Genomic DNA, 17,448 nt, shown 5'->3' with positions numbered 1-17,448 from the left:
AACCTCCAACTCCAACTTCCAGGTTTGCACACACCTCAGGCTGGTCCAAATCTTCTGTCCACACGCAACGATCTGTCTGCGCAGATGTGATGTGCGCAGACAGATCATTGTGTGTGGATAGGCAAGGCACTTAAAATTCCACAGTTGTTCGAAAATGTTTTTTTTTGCAGTAGAATCTTAAATCTGAGAAGATCTTTACCTCTAAAAGCCATAATTTTAATTTTGCTAATGGAGGTTGTAAAATTATAATGTTTCTGTAAATGTGTGTCTTTTTTTAATCATTGTATCTTCTGCAAACACAGATGTTTCATATCCTGGGTTTATCATCATTCCCTGTATCTTTAAAATATTGTCAGTATATGTAACTACTAAAATGTGCATGATAAGCTACACCCTTGTCTAAGTTCTACATTTTGTAGACATCTTTGACTTCTTTTAAACCCATGCAAATGATAAAATTAGTATTTCTGTAAAGACTGCTTACTACCAAAATTAGGTGTGGTGGGTAGCCCTCATTTTCCAGTATTTGCCACAATTTTATTCAGTTTACCCTGTTGAACACATTAGGAAACCGTAGAAAAGTGGAATATGTTTAAAAGTTCTTATCTCTTCTTTGTTTTATTGTTTGTCCGATGGTCAGGACGTTATCTACACACCACCTTCCTTTCCTAAATCTACCTTCCTCTTCCCCTAACTGACAGTCTGCAATAGTTTCTAATTTTTTATTTATTATTGTACTATAGATTTTATACCGTGCATTCATCAGACTAATTTCTCTGTTGTCTTTGTATTTTTTGCATTCTTCTCTATACAACAATTTTTAATTGACAAAGAGAGAGGTAACTAGCTATTTTTCGAGAATTTATTAAGTAGATGTAAGATTCTTGATATGTATATTATACTACTACATTTGTAAAATTCATATGCACTCCATCTAATCCAAGTGCCTTCCTAATTTTTACTGATCTTAATAATATATCTAATTCTTGTATTGTTACAATGCCTATTTCAGAAACTTTATTTCCATTGGAGTTGTCTAACCATCCTATCAAATATAATGTTCCTGACATCTCACATTTGGAATGAAAGCTCCATCCCACTCTTTATGTTCATCATTGTAATTGCCCCCATCTTTTTCCATACACAATTAAACTTTGGAACCCCCTCAATACTTTCAAACAACCTTTCTTATACCAGTTCTTCTACATTCGGAAGAGCACCAGCCACAGCATCCTTAGTGTGAAGACCACATGTAGCCCATCTTAAACTATTTAAAATGATTATTTTCATGCCTGCCAACATATTTTTGATTATTATATTGAAGGGCAGAAGAGTGGCAGCAACAGTGCCTCTGCCAACCTGTGTAGAGGGTTTGGGACTTTAAAAAATAAGTTACACATTACTTTGGCAGCCCAAGTAATTTTCAATGAATGCTGCACTACGAAATGACTGCCATACATGATACTATTTTTTAGAGAAGCTTCCAACTCTCTGTATACTACAGTCAGAATATTCTACCAATAGTTCAGTTTCTTAACAACAGAAATCTGCTCCTTGATCACTGAATTATTAAGGAACCACCATGAGAACTTCTTTTTCATCAATAAATCTGTGATTGGTGGGAATAAGTTTCTCGATTGCCTTGCCATTGTCATCTGCGGTTGATGTTGATAGCTTTCCTTTCCAGTCAGCATCACTTGTCTCTGTAGTTTGGTAGAATTATTGCTGACATTTCACTGCCACTGGATATGACACAGATTTTCATCCCTATTTCACCAGAATTTCACTGTGAATCTATGTGTAATTTAGGCATTTTGCACACAAGATTGTACCGCCACACACAATTCAACTCTAGAGAACATTTCCAGTGGCTGTGCCATTTCATTCCCCCCATATCACAGTAGAACAATGTCTGCAGGAGACACAGAACATGCACTTTCTTCTGAATATATGCCACTCTCATTGTGTTATTGTTTTAGTGCAAGATGATATGTATAACTTATTTTTAAAGGTCCCCTTATATATTTTAGTGAAAAAGTAATTCAACACAACTATATCTCTAGTAAACAGACAGGCTAAATTGATGACTTCAGAATGTTTGATTCTGAACAGAGAAGAGATATTCCCAAGAAAATTTGCAGTACAGAACTGACAAATGCACGAATTTTGATATTGCTGTAACAACTTTATCATTTAAAGCTCTTGTATTGGAATTAGAATTACTGTTTATGATGCTTATCATGTGTCTCCTTCTTGCAGTGATTCTCAGTTACATTAAAAAGTAAAATGATCCCAGATTTTTAAAATATGTATCAGATAATGTATGCCACAGCTATTTCCTATTGCAATAGTCTTTCAACATCTCAAACCCATATTCTCTCCACACCATTCACTCACATCTTTGTGCATCTGCTTGCCCTGCTAGCTTTGCACACAATCTTCCCGCCCCCCTTTTCCCATTTCTCTCGCTCCTCATATTCCCTCAACAAATTGCCCTCACCATATCATCAAATTTCCCCATCCTCTCCTCTACTGTTTGCCTCTGTTCCTCCATGATACCACATCCTGTCTCACCTCTCCACTCTCTCTCCACCCACTCCTTTACTGTCTCTCTCCCATTCATCCTCCCCTTCATCCCTCTTCTTTCCCTTTCATCTCCTGTGGATTCTCACTACTCGTCCTGTGTCCCACTCCTCTTGTTTCACCCCATTCTTCCTCTTCCTCCTCCTCTTCCTCCTCCTCCTCCTCTTTTCCTGTCCCTTTAGGCTTGTCAGATCCATAACGGATTAAAGCTTTAACTACTTTTCCACTTTGTAATGGATTTAAGTTTCCCATTCAGGCTTATCATGTCCTCAATGGATTTTAAGTTTGAACTCTAATGATACTTGTTTTCCATTTCATAATGGAATTTTTACCCATAACTACTCTTGTCTTTTATCCTGTCCTCCTTTCCCATCACCCTCCAACTACTATGTCATTCTTATCCATTTCATTTCTTCACTGTCCACCTTATCTTACTCCTTAGTCCTTTTCATGTGATTTCTCTGTCTATTCCATCCCAAACTCTTCATTTTATTTTTAATTCATATGAAAACACAATCAGAAGTGGGTAAGTTTCTAAGCCAGTTGTGTCGATTTGGCAGGGTGAGCAGGCATCGAAAGGGCAAGAAGTGGTGCAGCTGCGAACAGAGGTGCGCGAGCTGCGTGCGGAGCTGGAGCGCCGCAGTGACCAGCTGAGGCAGCAGCGTGAAGAGGTGGCACCACTACGTGCACAGTTGGATGCACAAGCCCAGGAACTGGCCCGGCTGCGAGCACGTGAGGCTGACTTGGCCGCACAATTTCAGAGTGAGAGGCTCACCTGGGCGCAGGTGCGTTGCATAGTACTTACTAAAAGTTCTGCTATCTGCTACATTTGACAAGGTAGATCGGTGTTCAACAATGTGCTAAATTTATCATGAAGCACACCCTTGGCTACTTTCTTGTCTTTTGGTATCATAATGCAGTTCTAAGATATTTTTGGCATTGTAGTTACAAAAGTAGGCTTCATTTGTCATAGAGTGACAAGATAAATATGTGAATGGACACATTACATGATGTACAGAATAGAGTGAGTGGAGGCTAGAATGCTCAAAGTGCTCAATAAGTTCACTGATAAACAGTGCACAACACATCTGTCAGCTATGCTTCACACATAGAATGCAATCACCTATCAAATAATTGGGATCCATCCCAGAATGCCTCTCACATAAGCTACCATGACAACTGGATACAGGTAATATATTTCAAATTATTAGCAAATGTGTCTCATTTACTGAGTCGGAATTGCCTTGTAAAATATTACCCTTAGCAGGAAAATGGGAAAGCTACCAATGCTTCAGGTGTCAAATGCTTAAACCATTGAGTTAAGCGAAACTACTGAAGGCAAATTAGTAGAAGAATGGTGTCTCCTGGAACTGTGTATCAGTGAAATGTTTCATTTTTCATCTGTAGTATGCAGCAGTTTATGATATTTTGTTAACAAATCCAGGAACACTCAGCTACTCACAAACTACATGTAAAGCTAGAGAGGAGCAGTAAATGCACATTTATGAAAAAATATCAGAGAAACTAACATTGGGAAGTCGAGTAATGAGTAGTTGTAGAACTGCTATGCCTGTAAAAAGATAAAGGAATCCTAACATCACTTTAGGTAACAAAATCTGTATTTTGGTTCAGTTTTTATGCTAGAAATTACTGTCCTGCTTGACAGTCTGAGGAAACTTTTGCAAAACTACTGTTATATGTTAGATTTCAGTCTTGGCCTCAATACTTGGGTATAATTCACAAGTGAGTGATTATATTCTCTTAAGAAATGAAACATAAATAAAATAGAAAAACCTTTCATGGGGATCAAGTAGTGTATGTCACTTTTGATTTATGAGGAATAGTAATAATCAAGGGATTGTTGTTCTTTACGGATTAAAGATCTAGTTAAATGTGAAGAGCAGTTGATAAGCTCATATTCAAAAGATTCTTGCTACTGAAATACAGAAGTCTATTGAAGCTGTCATGAACAAATCTGACAACTGTTGAAAATCAGATCAAAAGAGATTTAGATCTTTGTGTAGAAATCAGATGAGAACTATGTTTCAAAAAATTGTTTATTTGCAGAATGGAAGGATGTGACTGTTGTCAATTCGCATAAACTCAAAACTGTCATGTGGATTGTAGCACTTGACAGTGGAAGCTGCTGTTCAACAGTATTGTTGCTTTGTCAGCTGCAGCTTCTGGTCTCTAGGCAATATTGATTTTTATCTCTGTCCTGTGCCCTCTTAGCAAACTGCAAAAGAAGCGAATAATTGTACTATTGAAGGGACAAATTCACACATGACAGCTATAAATTTATTTCCAATAGTAGAGAATGCAACACTAGATGAATGTTTTGATGTAACAATCATCCAAGAACAACAAAAAAGTTCCTGAACCTATGTGTTCAAAGAATAGGTCTAAATAGTATGCATAATTTACATAAGTCATGAGAAAGTACTAGACAAAATATTGTAGTGGAAGGATGTTGAGAGTTAGATATATAGATGACAGCAAATTGACGGAATTTAAACAGAAGGTGCAATAACAACAGTTTATGCAATAATCCTTTTGAAGATGGTGGCTTGCTATTGGAAGAAGCAGAGACCTAGAAGACAAAATGAAAAGAAGAATTGAACTAAAAACAGGTGCTCACTGTTACAAATGAATACTGGTTAACACCAAATCTAAGTCATTGATAATCATATATGAGTTCAAAATATCTAACATTTAGTTCACTGTCCAGAAGTTTTGCCCGGCTTCCTGGGTTCGATTCCCGGCGGGGTCAGGGATTTTCTCTGCCTAGTGATGGCTGGGTGTTTTGTGCTGTCCTTAGGTTAGTTAGGTTTAAGTAGTTCTAAGTTCTAGGGGACTGATGACCATAGATGTTAAGTCCCATAGTGCTCAGAGCCATTTGAACCATCCAGAGGTTTTGAGATTCTATTACTACAATATTCTTAATTTTTTGAAACAGCCATGATTTGGTTCACTGTAAGCTTAAATAAAATGCATTATTTATACCTGCTTTGAGAGGGAAAGTAAATAGTGCACCTTATAACTGTAAAACAGTAAACTATTAATTTTGTTTATAGTTTGCTGTGTCAGTCAGTCTGTGGCTTTTGTATTAATTTTATTCATTCATATTAAGACCACTTGATTAAAAGCTTCTATTTTGAGCTATTCATTACTGCTATGAGAATTACTAGTTCACAGAATTGTACTCTGAGACATGATTTGTAAATCCATGATGCAGAAGTAAAAAAAGTTTAATTCAAATTGTAACTATTTTTCAATGCTTTTTGTAAATGGAAAATCAAAAGTGTGTCCCATCAATGTCGCAAATGTATTTGAAAGACACTACAGGATGCAGGTGTGATTCACATAATACATACATCTCTAAGAAAGATGCACAATGGTGGAATTATCCGAATGAGGCAGAAATTGGTAGATGTGGTGAACATGTGCAGACAAACAAATGATTATACTTTCAGATAAAATGATTTAACCAAGAGAAAGAGCTTTACAAATAAAGTATGCCAACAACATGCTGGTCCACCTTTGGCCCTTACGCAAGCACCAATTCAGCTTGATTGCCAGAGCTGGTGGATACCCCCCTGTGGGATATTACACCACATTCTGCCCAATTGACATGTTGGATCATTGACATCCTGAGCTGGTTGGAAGGCTCTGCCCATAATACTCCAAACAATCTCAATTAGACACACACCTGGTGATCTTGCTGGTCAAGACAGCATTTGGAAAACACAAAGACAAGCAGTAGAAACCCTCACTGTATGTTGGCAGACATTACCTTGCTGAAATTGAAGTCCAGCATGGCTTGCAACGAAGGGCAACAAAACAGGACGTCAAATACCATTGATGTATTGCTGTGATGAAATGCTGCCATAGATGACAACCAAAGGGGGTTCTGCTTTGAAATGAAGTGGCACCCCAGTCAATCACTCCTGGTTGTTGGGTTGTAGGGTGAGATGCAATCAGGTTGGTAGCGTACAGCTGTCCAGGGCATCAGTAGACCCATCTTCAGCCAGTAATCTTATTGATTGATGTAGAATTGTCTTCAGTGATGAGCCACAGGGACCAGCAAAGATATGTCTGGAGACGCCCAGGAGAGTGGCTTGTTACTGGCTTGAATGTCACTCATTGTACAACAAAACAATTGGAAGTTGCAGTTTGGGGTTTCATTTCACTTAATAGCAGGGTCTCTTTGACTGTCATCTTTACAGCACTGTGGTACATCAAATGTTTTGTGCCCCATTTCATTGCCCTTCATGGCAAGCCATCCTAGGCTTACATTCTAGCAAGGTAATGCCCCCACACACACACACACACTCTTTCTAGTGCTTGTCTTACGGCCAGCCAAACCCTACATTGGTCAGCAAGTGTGCCAGGTCTCTCCACAATTGAAAAGATCTGGAGTGTTATGGGCAGGGCTCTCCATGATATCCCTCAGGAGGACATCCAACAACTGCATCAATCAGTGTCCAGCCAAATAACTGCTTTCAGAAGGACCAGAGATGGACACAAACATTATTCACTTGTTTGATTTGCTAAGCACTTCGTCTTTAATGAATCATCCAATTTTTATTAAATCATTTATGTAATCATTTGTCTGTCTGTACATGCAAATCAAAACTTCTGATTTCTGACCCATTCGGATAACTACTTTATGGTTCATCCTTTCAAGAGGGTATACCACAAAGCAACTTCTATCTGAGAAGCTATTCTTCTGTGGAATATCTCAATGGCTGATGTGGTACACTTCCATCAAAGTAGTACAAGTGGTAGTGTTGCGCATGATCATGATCTTGACTCTGGATATATTGTGAAAAACTAATTCTAATATGCGGCTGTAGATACAAAAGTCCAGGCAGAAATCACATCTAATATCATCTCAGGCACAACTTAATGAATACTGATAGATCGGTCATTGAGACATTGTCTGAAAATGACATCAGAAAGATGTCGGTCTCTCTCTCTCTCTCTCTCTCTCTCTCTCTCTCTCTCTCTCTCTCTCTCTCTCTCTCTCTCTCTGTCTCTCTCTGTAGCTTCAACTGTCTTTTTCCAGGAAAAGGAGAAAGTACTGCGTTACCAGCGCCAACTCCAGCTCAACTACGTGCAGATGTTCCGTCGCACGAAGTCACTCGAGGCAGAAGTTGAGAGTCTTACGTTAGAGTTGGAACTGGATTCGAAAACAGCAGCTGCTCCCAAGAAGCTACCAGCCATCGAGATGGGCCATACTATTGAGCTTTGAGGTTGCAGATGACGAAAACTGCAGGCAAGTGCCTGTGTAGTTGAGGTGCTCTCTTGTGGGAACTGATACTGGTCCTAAAGACTCAATTCATCAACCTACATAGCTTTCTTCCATGAAGAGCTTACACATTTTGAATATGCCTTTCAGTATATTTCTGTAGAAAATAACACCTAGAAAAACACAAATTTTATTACTAGTTATGCTATGCCAGGTTTTGAAGTAAGTGTATGAAATGCATCTTCAGTTTAAATATTGTGTTAGATAGTTAAGTATTTATAACAGGACTGTAATTCTGCAGTTTTAATGTACTGTAAACTGAGAAGTGTCTTCCTGATTGGAGATGGACGTGTATATATTCCAAAGTGTAACTCATAAGTAATTAAAGTGTGTGATGACAGGACCAACTGAATATGCCTCTACTTCATGCAAGTGAGTGTACTAGTAATTCTAGCTGTTTATCATAGATGCTGCTTATATTATAGCTTGTGTCTGTTCATTGCAACAGAATGTTAGTCTGTGCCAATTAACCAACAGCTGCAGACATAAAACTAGTTATTTGTGATGCTATAACAATGTGACAAACAGTTATTATAATGTTTTCACATGAAGACTGTACCTAAATATACTACTCTTATTTATTAATTTCATTCATGAATGGGTGAGTGGAATGAATATTTTCATATGACATGTTCCTGGTGAAATTTTAGTTTTGCAGTTATGAGATGTGACTATCATAATTTCACCATTGTAATACAAGCTTTAGGGCAGAATTGTGGATGCATGTGGACAACTGTGACATTGGTTTACAGCAAATGTCTATTTTGAGCATTATATTGCCACAGAACTTTAATCAGTTTTCAGGATTGTCATTAAAGTTCAAAACACTCCTTATTCCCTATGTAGCAAACATTATTTCCATTCTTCATTGGTGATTCAATAAAACTTAAAATAAAAATAAGCAATAGTATAAAATTAATAACACTTGTGTTCAAATGAAGAAATGAGTGACTATTGAGCACAAATACTACTGAACATAGGTTATCATCTCCACTTTCTCACAATTTTAGTGATAGCAGTTTATGGAAGTGACTGCCAACAGTATTTGGAGATAAAAAATGAGTTTTGTTTACAACTTTTGTTGACAACAATTGCCATCTGCATGCCACTGTCCAACACCACTTGGAGTATAATTTTCTCCTAAGGTGTGACAGATTATTTACTACCAAAGTGTCACATTAATATATGTACTATTTAATCCAAACTGCTGTGAAAGATAAATTATGTAATTTAATTAACCATGACATTCAGTGTTAATAAAATTTTAATGTGATGATGAAATAAATAAATGATTCTTGTTTGAATATCCAAGTCTCTGAATAGAAGTTCTCACTTCACCAAGACAAAATACAGCAAACGAAATCACAATTTAGTTGGAACAGTTTTAAATACTTAAATTTTTTTACAGGATTTAATTTCAAGACTATAACTTTTACATTGGTTTCAGGAAAATTTTCTGTATTTGCCATTGTCTTGCAAAGAATTACACCAAACAAATTTCATCTACAGAATAAGATCAATTTATAGTTACTACATCAACATACATCTTTCAGAACAATCACTTCTGTAATAGTCTGCAGACAAAATACTTTAATTAACAGTTAGTCACTGGAGAAAATGTGTTGTGTTGTGTACATTTGTGGTTGTTAGAATTAAAAGGTTCAGAATTGTAGTTTCCCTATGAAAAACACACACCTGGGAATTAATATTTATGAAACACATTCTTGAATAATCAGTCACTGACGTGTTGATGATGGGCTACCATTGAGGAGTAAATTAAGTATGAAACAGACATTTTTTTCAATAGCCTTATGTTACTAAATAATAACTGGGGAAAGCTCAAGAGAAAATAATATCACTAATTATCAGAATAGATACAGCTATTTACGTGAGCAAATTTGTGTGATGCAGGCTTCAGACACTGCATCTGTCGAGAAACATTATTTTTCACATAATAGGATGATGACTGAAGGACATAATGTAGGAGGATAGGGGAAAAAAGGACTGACTGTAAATCAGGTTATCTGGATGTCGTTTTGTAAAATTTGAAGTGGTCAGTTGGTAACTTTGACTTGAAACTGTACATGCTTTCTGAGTTGTAACCTATAATGCTGTCTCCAGCATTAGAAGCTGAAGACGGGGGCAGAGCATTATGCCATGGACCAAGACTTATGCTCATAAAACGAATATCAGCTTCAACACAAATACTCACTGTGAAACCATACTTTCTGTAATGCTTACAGTGCTTTTGCATAGGACAAAAGTTCTGTGTATTCACATTTGTCACAGTGTCTGTCATAAAATAACAGTGCTGTGTAGAAGTGGTTTGCTTTCGTCTGTTGCAAACAGAATAGAACGTTTACTCTTGTTCGATTGACAACTGCCTCATAAGTAAGCATTGTGGTTACACTTAGACAATTTTATTTATTTTAATTTTTAAAGATTTTACTTAATAAGTGTGCAATTTTTTCCATGGCAAAAAAATTGAACAAAATAAAAAGCTTTTTTTAGCATTAACAAAAATCATACATTCCTTCACTTTCAAAACTGTTATCTTTGGATGTATGGGCATGTATGTTTAAGGGTACCACACCGTGGTTCAGGTCTACTAAAAAAATCTATTTTCTGTTTTCATTGTATTTCAATAGATTAGAGTTTTATTTAAATACTCTGAAAAGGATTTTTCTGAAAAAAAAAATGCCCGCTTTTCTGTCACCCACATTGCGTGTTGGGATTTTTTGTTTTTTTTTTTTTCCTTCCCCTCTCCTGAGTGTGTTGGCTATCCTTGGAATGCAGTGGTCATAAACAACACACTTTCAATCACACAGTTAGCTTTGTTAAAGTATGATTGCGAGTAGTTCTTATACATTTGCAGTGCTTATGTGTGTTTTGCTGTGTTGTAATTCTTCAACAAGTGCATGATCAAAGAAGCTCTCACCATTTCAAGAGAGTTACAATGAATTTACTGTAAGTCACAAGGGGTGCAGTAACATTATTGTAAATTTGAGAATATTATCAGATGTAATTTCTAAATTTGTACAATGTAGACAGTGTGGTCAGTCGCAGAGTGTGAAAATTTGTGTGAGTGCCAGTGGGAGTGCTTTGGATTTAATTTGCACTAAATGCTCAGCTGTGATTTCATTTATGAGTCCTTCAAAACCAGATTCAAGTGGCCCTTATAAAATCAATACTACATTAGTTTATGCCTTACGATCCATTGGCTAGCGAACAGCTGCAGGGAGAACATTTTGTTCATTGATGGACTTACATCAACCACCAAATAAATTTGAAAAACTGACTGCAATATTAGAGAAAGCTGTATGTGAGGTCAGTGAGGAAAGCATGAAACTGGCTGCTAGGGAAGCAGTGGAAGAAAATGATGGATGTTCGGATATTGCAGTTGCACTTGATGGAAGTTGGCAGAAAAGAGGACATACTTCTCTGAATGGAGTAGTGACTGCCATGAGTGTAGACACCGGTAAAGTATTATATTTGGAGATAATGTCTAAATATTGTAAATGTTGTAAAGTCAGTTAACATAAAGAACACGACTGTGTGGCTAATTTTAGAGGAACAAGTGGTGATATAGAAGTTCATGGAGTACAACAAATATTTCATCACTTTGTAAAAACAAGAGGCTTACACCACATATTTGGGCGATGGTGACAGTAAGGCATACAACAATTTGCTGAACTCTAAACCATATGGAGATGCCACTTATTAGCAAAACAGAATGTGTAGGTCATGTTCAAAAAAGTTTGGGAACAAGGCTGAGAAAACTAACTGTTAATATGAGAGGAAAAAAAATAGAAGATGGGAAATTATTGACCAGACGGGGTCAGTTAACTAAAACTGAAGTAGAAAACTTGCAGGTATACTATGGGCAGGCAATTAGGAGAAATAAAGAAAATCTGGAGCCAATGAAGAGAGATGTTTGGGCTATATTCTTCCATTCTGATAATAAGCCATATCATGGATGGTGTCCATCACGAGAAAATTCGTGGTGGAAATACAAGAGGGCTCAGGCAACTGGAGAATCTTATTCTCACCAGAATTCTCTTCCTGCTGCTGTTATTACAGCAATTAAACCTATTTTCAGAGACTTGGCTCATCCTGCCCTTCGAAGGAAATGTCTGCATGGCCTTCCTAAACCTGTACATGTAGGCATGCATGCAATGAAACTACGAGTTCAGCATGCTGTTATTGCATTCAATTGTGGTAATACTGCAAAGTGTTGGGTACTGAAAAAGCTGGAAATTAATCCTGGTGAAAATATTGTAACTGGGCTGCAACACTGCGATAAAATAAAGATAGCCAATGCAGACAGGTCTGCGTCCAATATGGCCAAGAAAGCAAGACAGACATCCAGGAAAGTGAAAAAGAAACTAGAGGACCTGCTAGAGGCCAAAGAAGGGTCATCATAAACAGCAGGACAATTTTAATTGATTGTGAGTAACTAATTTCAAAAGTTCTTTCTTTAAAGTCAGTTTCCCACAAACTAAAATTTTCAGTACATATGCCCACATTATATTAGAAACCATCATAAATAAATGAATGAAATTTTTAGAGACTTGGCATAACATAAAAAGCCACATTTGGCACTACATTAATTAATATTCTCCCATTAGGAAGAACACAAAAAATATTTTCTGCAGAAAAAAACTTAATATTTTTTGTTAATAAATTTTAAAAATATTTCTTAAAAACTATGAAATGGATCAAGAAGATTTTAGTACAGTTGACTCTATTAGCATCAAATAACATACAGTGAAAATATTATGGTCCTGCATCAAATAGTTTTTTTTTTTTCAGAAATGGGCCAGATACTTGCCTAAATTAACGTGAGTGAGATAGGCACAGTGTGGTCCCCTAAAGTTGCACTCAGTGACGCACAAATTAAAAGTTCTGACAGGATGCTGAAATCCTGAACATCACTATAGAAAAACTGATAAAATCCTTTACAGAATGGAACAAAACTATTTTCAAATAAACAATTGTCAGCACAAGAAAGTCTTCCCCCATGGGAAGTCTAATTTCATGTATATTAGCTAGTATTTTAATAAACTAGAAAGAATTTTCACAGTTTGGAAGGAAAAAAATCTGCCTTAAACTGGCACATATTTTATTTGTTTGCATCATACATGAGTGAAAAGAACAAATAATCAGTTAACACATACAGATACTAATGTTGAGGTTTCATCAACTTCTATGGTTGGTTTGGACAAAATGCATTACTGGAAATGAAACAATGGAAAATCCAGGATGGAATGTAATAATATTGTTACTTTACCGGAAATGGTTCCTTTGGAGGTGAAACGATGTGGCCTTCTATTGACCCTTAGCTAGGTGACATGCACAGTTCAAAATAGATTCAAAACCACTATGACATTACACACAGCTTTGACTTGAAAATCAAAAAGTCCAACAACAGATATGACATAAATATCTCTAAATAGATATGGCTACACATTATAATTAAAAAGAAATCATACAACCTATTTTCTCAAACACTGGCAACCATCTTATACATGATATATACGCTCTGTAGAACATCTTTAAAGAAAGGTAACTGCAAAGATGACTTAAACAAGGTTACCAGTGCAGTAAAAGCAGAAAACAGCAGAAGTTAAACCATTCAGGTATTTCAAAAGATAGCAGAAATTGCACACTCTTAGTGGAAAACTTTTCCTAAAACACAACCAGTTGATCATTTACAATAACATATCATAGTCTCTCACTTATCAGTAATGTATTCAGAAAACAAGAAATAGACCAATTAAGTAAACAGTTAATTAAAATCTACAAAGCACAGCAATTTAAAGTAAAACAAATGAAAATTAATTACTGCAGTTGTTGAATGATTGCCATAAACTTTACTACTAGGTATAAAACAGCACTGTATGCATAAATTTATGCAATTCAAATACGTAGAACTAATAAAATGAAGAGCCAAACAAACCTTACCCCTGCCTAATATCATGTGGGCCCCAGTGAGCATGCAGCAGTGTGGCAAAAAGACATTGCATGAACTCAAGTAACGTCTGAAGTAGTGCTGGAGGATATTGACACCATGAATCCTGCAGGGCTTCTAATGTTTTGACAGCAATTTAAAGTGAGAAGTAGACATACAAACTTCGCACTTCTTTTATACGAGGTGACTTACTTGGGATTCGCAGCCGATCTTCTTTTCTGACTAGCTGGCTGCTGGAAAACTCTCTTGACTTTGTCTTCATAGAATGATGCTAGGTACGGGAATATTTGAGCCTCTCTCTCTACTTGTCAAATAAGTAGATACTTGAACTTTACATTTCGTTAACCAACAGTATATTTGAATTCCATACAGAACAAAATTTTTACTTTCTGAATATATATACGACTTCCAGTTTGTCACTCACTCTGTCCAATGTTGAAAACAAATTTAATTACATTTATAAAAGAGTTGGCTTAATAACAATGACTCTACTTCAATTGAATTGAAAAAAAGGTCTTGCCTCTAACAAGGCTGGATTAAGAGTTCACAAGATTACTTTTTCAACTGTTCTTCTTTCACATAACAATAGTCAGTGACACAATAGGCATAAAGCTGCAAAAAAACTCCATGGTTCTTACTCTAAAACATCTATGGATTGCCTGACAAGTACTTGTCAGCGCTGTGCAACCACCATGGCTACTTTCTTCCTGCGACTGATTTTAAACTTGGACACACACTAACATGTGACATGTAGTAAGTAGGATTTTACCATCCGAAACTTGTATCTAGTATATTGTGTGCTCGAGACAGTAGAAGGCTGAGTGGTTCTAGAATTTACACACAAATTCTAGAACTACTACAGGCTGTCCATAAATCCATAAAAGTAAGAGTGGGTGGAGATCTCTTCCAAACAGAACACTGCAAGTTGTCCCAGATATGCTCAATTATGTTCACATATGGGGAGTTTGGTGGGCAGCAGAAGTGTTTAAACTGAAAAGTGTGTTCCTGGAGCCACTCTGTAGGAATTCTGGTTGTGTGGGATGTTGCATTGTCCTGCTGGAATTGTCTAAGTCCTTCAGAATGTACAATGGTCATGAATGGATGCAGGTGATCAGATAGGGTGCTTATGTATTTGTCACCTGTCATAATTGTATCTAGATGTAGCAGGGGTCCCATGTCATTCCAACTGCACAATTCCCACACCATTACAGAGCCTCCACCAGCTTGAACAGTCCACTGCTGACATGCAGGTCCATGGATACATGAGGTTGTCTCCCTACCCATACAATTCCATCTGCATGATATAATTTGTGACATTACCCATCCAACCAGGCAACATGTTTCCATTCATCAACAGTGCAATATCGGTGCTGACAGGCCCAGGCGAGATGTAAAGCTTTGTGTCATGCACTCATCAAGGGTACACGAGTGGGAGTTCAGCTCCAAAAACCAATATCAATGATGTTTCATTGAATGGTTTGCATGCTGACACTTGTTGATGGCCGAGCATAGAAATCTGCAGCAATTTCAGAAGGGTTGCACTTCCATTGCACTGAACGATACTCTTCAGTCATCAGCTGCAGCGTTGTCTGATATTTAACAATGTTGATTGTTGTCTGATAGTTGTTGTTTTACTAGATTCCTGATATTCACGTACGCTTGTGATATGGTCATATGTGAAAATCCCCACTTCATCACTGCCTTGGAGATGCTGTGTCCCATCGCTCATGCACCGAATATAATATCATGTTCAAAGTCACTTAAATCTTAATAACCAGCCATTGTACCAGTACTAACCAATCTATCAACTGTGCCAGACACTTGCTTTCTTCTATAGGCATTTCCCACGAAAGTACCTTATTCTGTTTGTTTACATATATCTGTATCAGTTTCTTTGGTGCTCCAGTGTAAAAGAAAATCAGCGCCATATGGAAATAAAATAGAAATATTAACCTTTTTGAAACATGGAAGGAAGAATATTCGTAAAGAGGAATATGGAGAAGAAATTAAAATGGACTGATAAAAAAGCACCAGGAGAATAGCAATATTCTCATTGATAAAGAACTAGTTAAAATAGATGCATGCAGATATATTGCAGGACCACACAAGTGTGTGTGCGCACTGTGTGAATTTCAGAGGAGGACCTCCACTGCCACTGCCAAACCAAAAATTCTGACTCTGATTCCACCCATTTGCCCTCATAACATCCCATTACGGCTCAGTTGACCTGAATTTTTTTATAGTGTAGTACGACTTGGTTCAATGAAAGCTTTTATATTAGGAAGTGGGATTCCAGAAAGCCTAACAGAAGAAACACTGGAAAATTCAGGATGGAATGTAACAATACCAGAAAAGGAAAGTTGCTACTCACCATAGATTCAAACAATTATAGCTTTTGGCCATTAAGACCTTTGTCAGCAGTAGGCACGCACACACACACACACACACACACACACACACACACACACACACACACACACACACACGCTCATTTCTGTGTGTGTGTGTGTGTGTGTGTGTGTGTGTGTGTGTGTGTGTGTGTGTGTGTGTGTGTGTGTACTGCCAACAAAGGTCTTAATGGCAGAAAGCTATAATTGTGTGAATCTTTTTGTTGTGCCTATCATGACTCAGCATCTCTGCTATCTGGTGAGAAGACCTAATGGACATACATAAAATATGGGAAAGATAAACATGTTCAATCTGCATGCTACTTATTAATCTAAAGAAGTGAACCTAAATGCTATGTTATCATGTGCTACATATTTAAATAAAAATGATTTCAAATAAAATTCTTATACTTAAGCTAAGCATTGACTGTGAAAAGCAGCATTTTGGGTTTGAATTTGGGATCAGAACACAACTTTTTAATCTGCCAAAAAGTTTCAAAATACTGCACACTTCACTAGAGAATGAAAGATTTATTCTGGGAACACTCCACCTAGACTCTGGTTAAGCCATTTCTCTGCAATAATAGTTCTTCTAAGAATGATAGTTCATCATGGTATGCAGAAGACATTCCTGTAAAGTATGGGAAGGATTATTGGATGAACTGATGCTGTGACCATGTGTCTCAAGTTTTGACTTGTAGAAGACAAGGGTCCAAGTTCTGGTCACACTCAAGCACACAGCTTTAAGCTGGCAGGAAGTTTCAAATCAGCACACACACCAATGTACTGTGAAATATTCATTCTGGAAACTAACAATAATTATTACAGTTAGTTCCTTTGAAGTCTGTCAAAGAACCTGAAAAAAATAAATATTTGGTTAACAAACCAAAAGTAAAATTCAGTTTCAAAGGCAAGAGAGTATTATGTACATGATAAATAGCATGTTATATAAAAATTTGCTCTTTGAAACAAATAAAATATTTTTTGGAACACTACCTGAGGATGAATATCAATGACTTGCTCTTTCACCAAGTCAGAAATTGAACTCTCTTTGTTTGAAATGGGCTCTCAGAGGAGGCAATATATAACTAACACACATTTGAGAATTGTTACACTTTATCTACCGTAGCATAGTACGGACAGGATCTTCACCACGAGCCAGGTCTTTGATGGTATCTGATAAGGTACTTGTTACT

General features: G+C 36.9%; 1 protein-coding gene across 7 annotated transcripts in view; it reads left to right on the top strand.

Annotated features, from left to right (window-relative positions):
* Positions 1-9,200, top strand: part of LOC126342775 (leucine zipper putative tumor suppressor 2-like) — a 1,028,822-nt gene extending 1,019,622 nt beyond the window's left edge. For all 7 annotated transcript variants that reach the window (XM_050001884.1, XM_050001885.1, XM_050001887.1 and 4 more), the window contains 2 exons: positions 3,144-3,368; positions 7,652-9,200. In XM_050001884.1, coding sequence (XP_049857841.1) covers positions 3,144-3,368; positions 7,652-7,837 — 411 coding nt within the window. In that variant the 3' untranslated portion in view covers positions 7,838-9,200. The remainder of the gene's footprint in view (positions 1-3,143; positions 3,369-7,651) is intronic.
* The last annotated feature ends 8,248 nt before the right edge of the window (positions 9,201-17,448 follow it).

The sequence above is a fragment of the Schistocerca gregaria genome, chromosome 1 (assembly GCF_023897955.1).
Source record: "Schistocerca gregaria isolate iqSchGreg1 chromosome 1, iqSchGreg1.2, whole genome shotgun sequence".
Lineage (NCBI taxonomy): Eukaryota > Metazoa > Arthropoda > Insecta > Orthoptera > Acrididae > Schistocerca > Schistocerca gregaria.
This window is presented reverse-complemented; position numbering and strand designations above follow the sequence as displayed.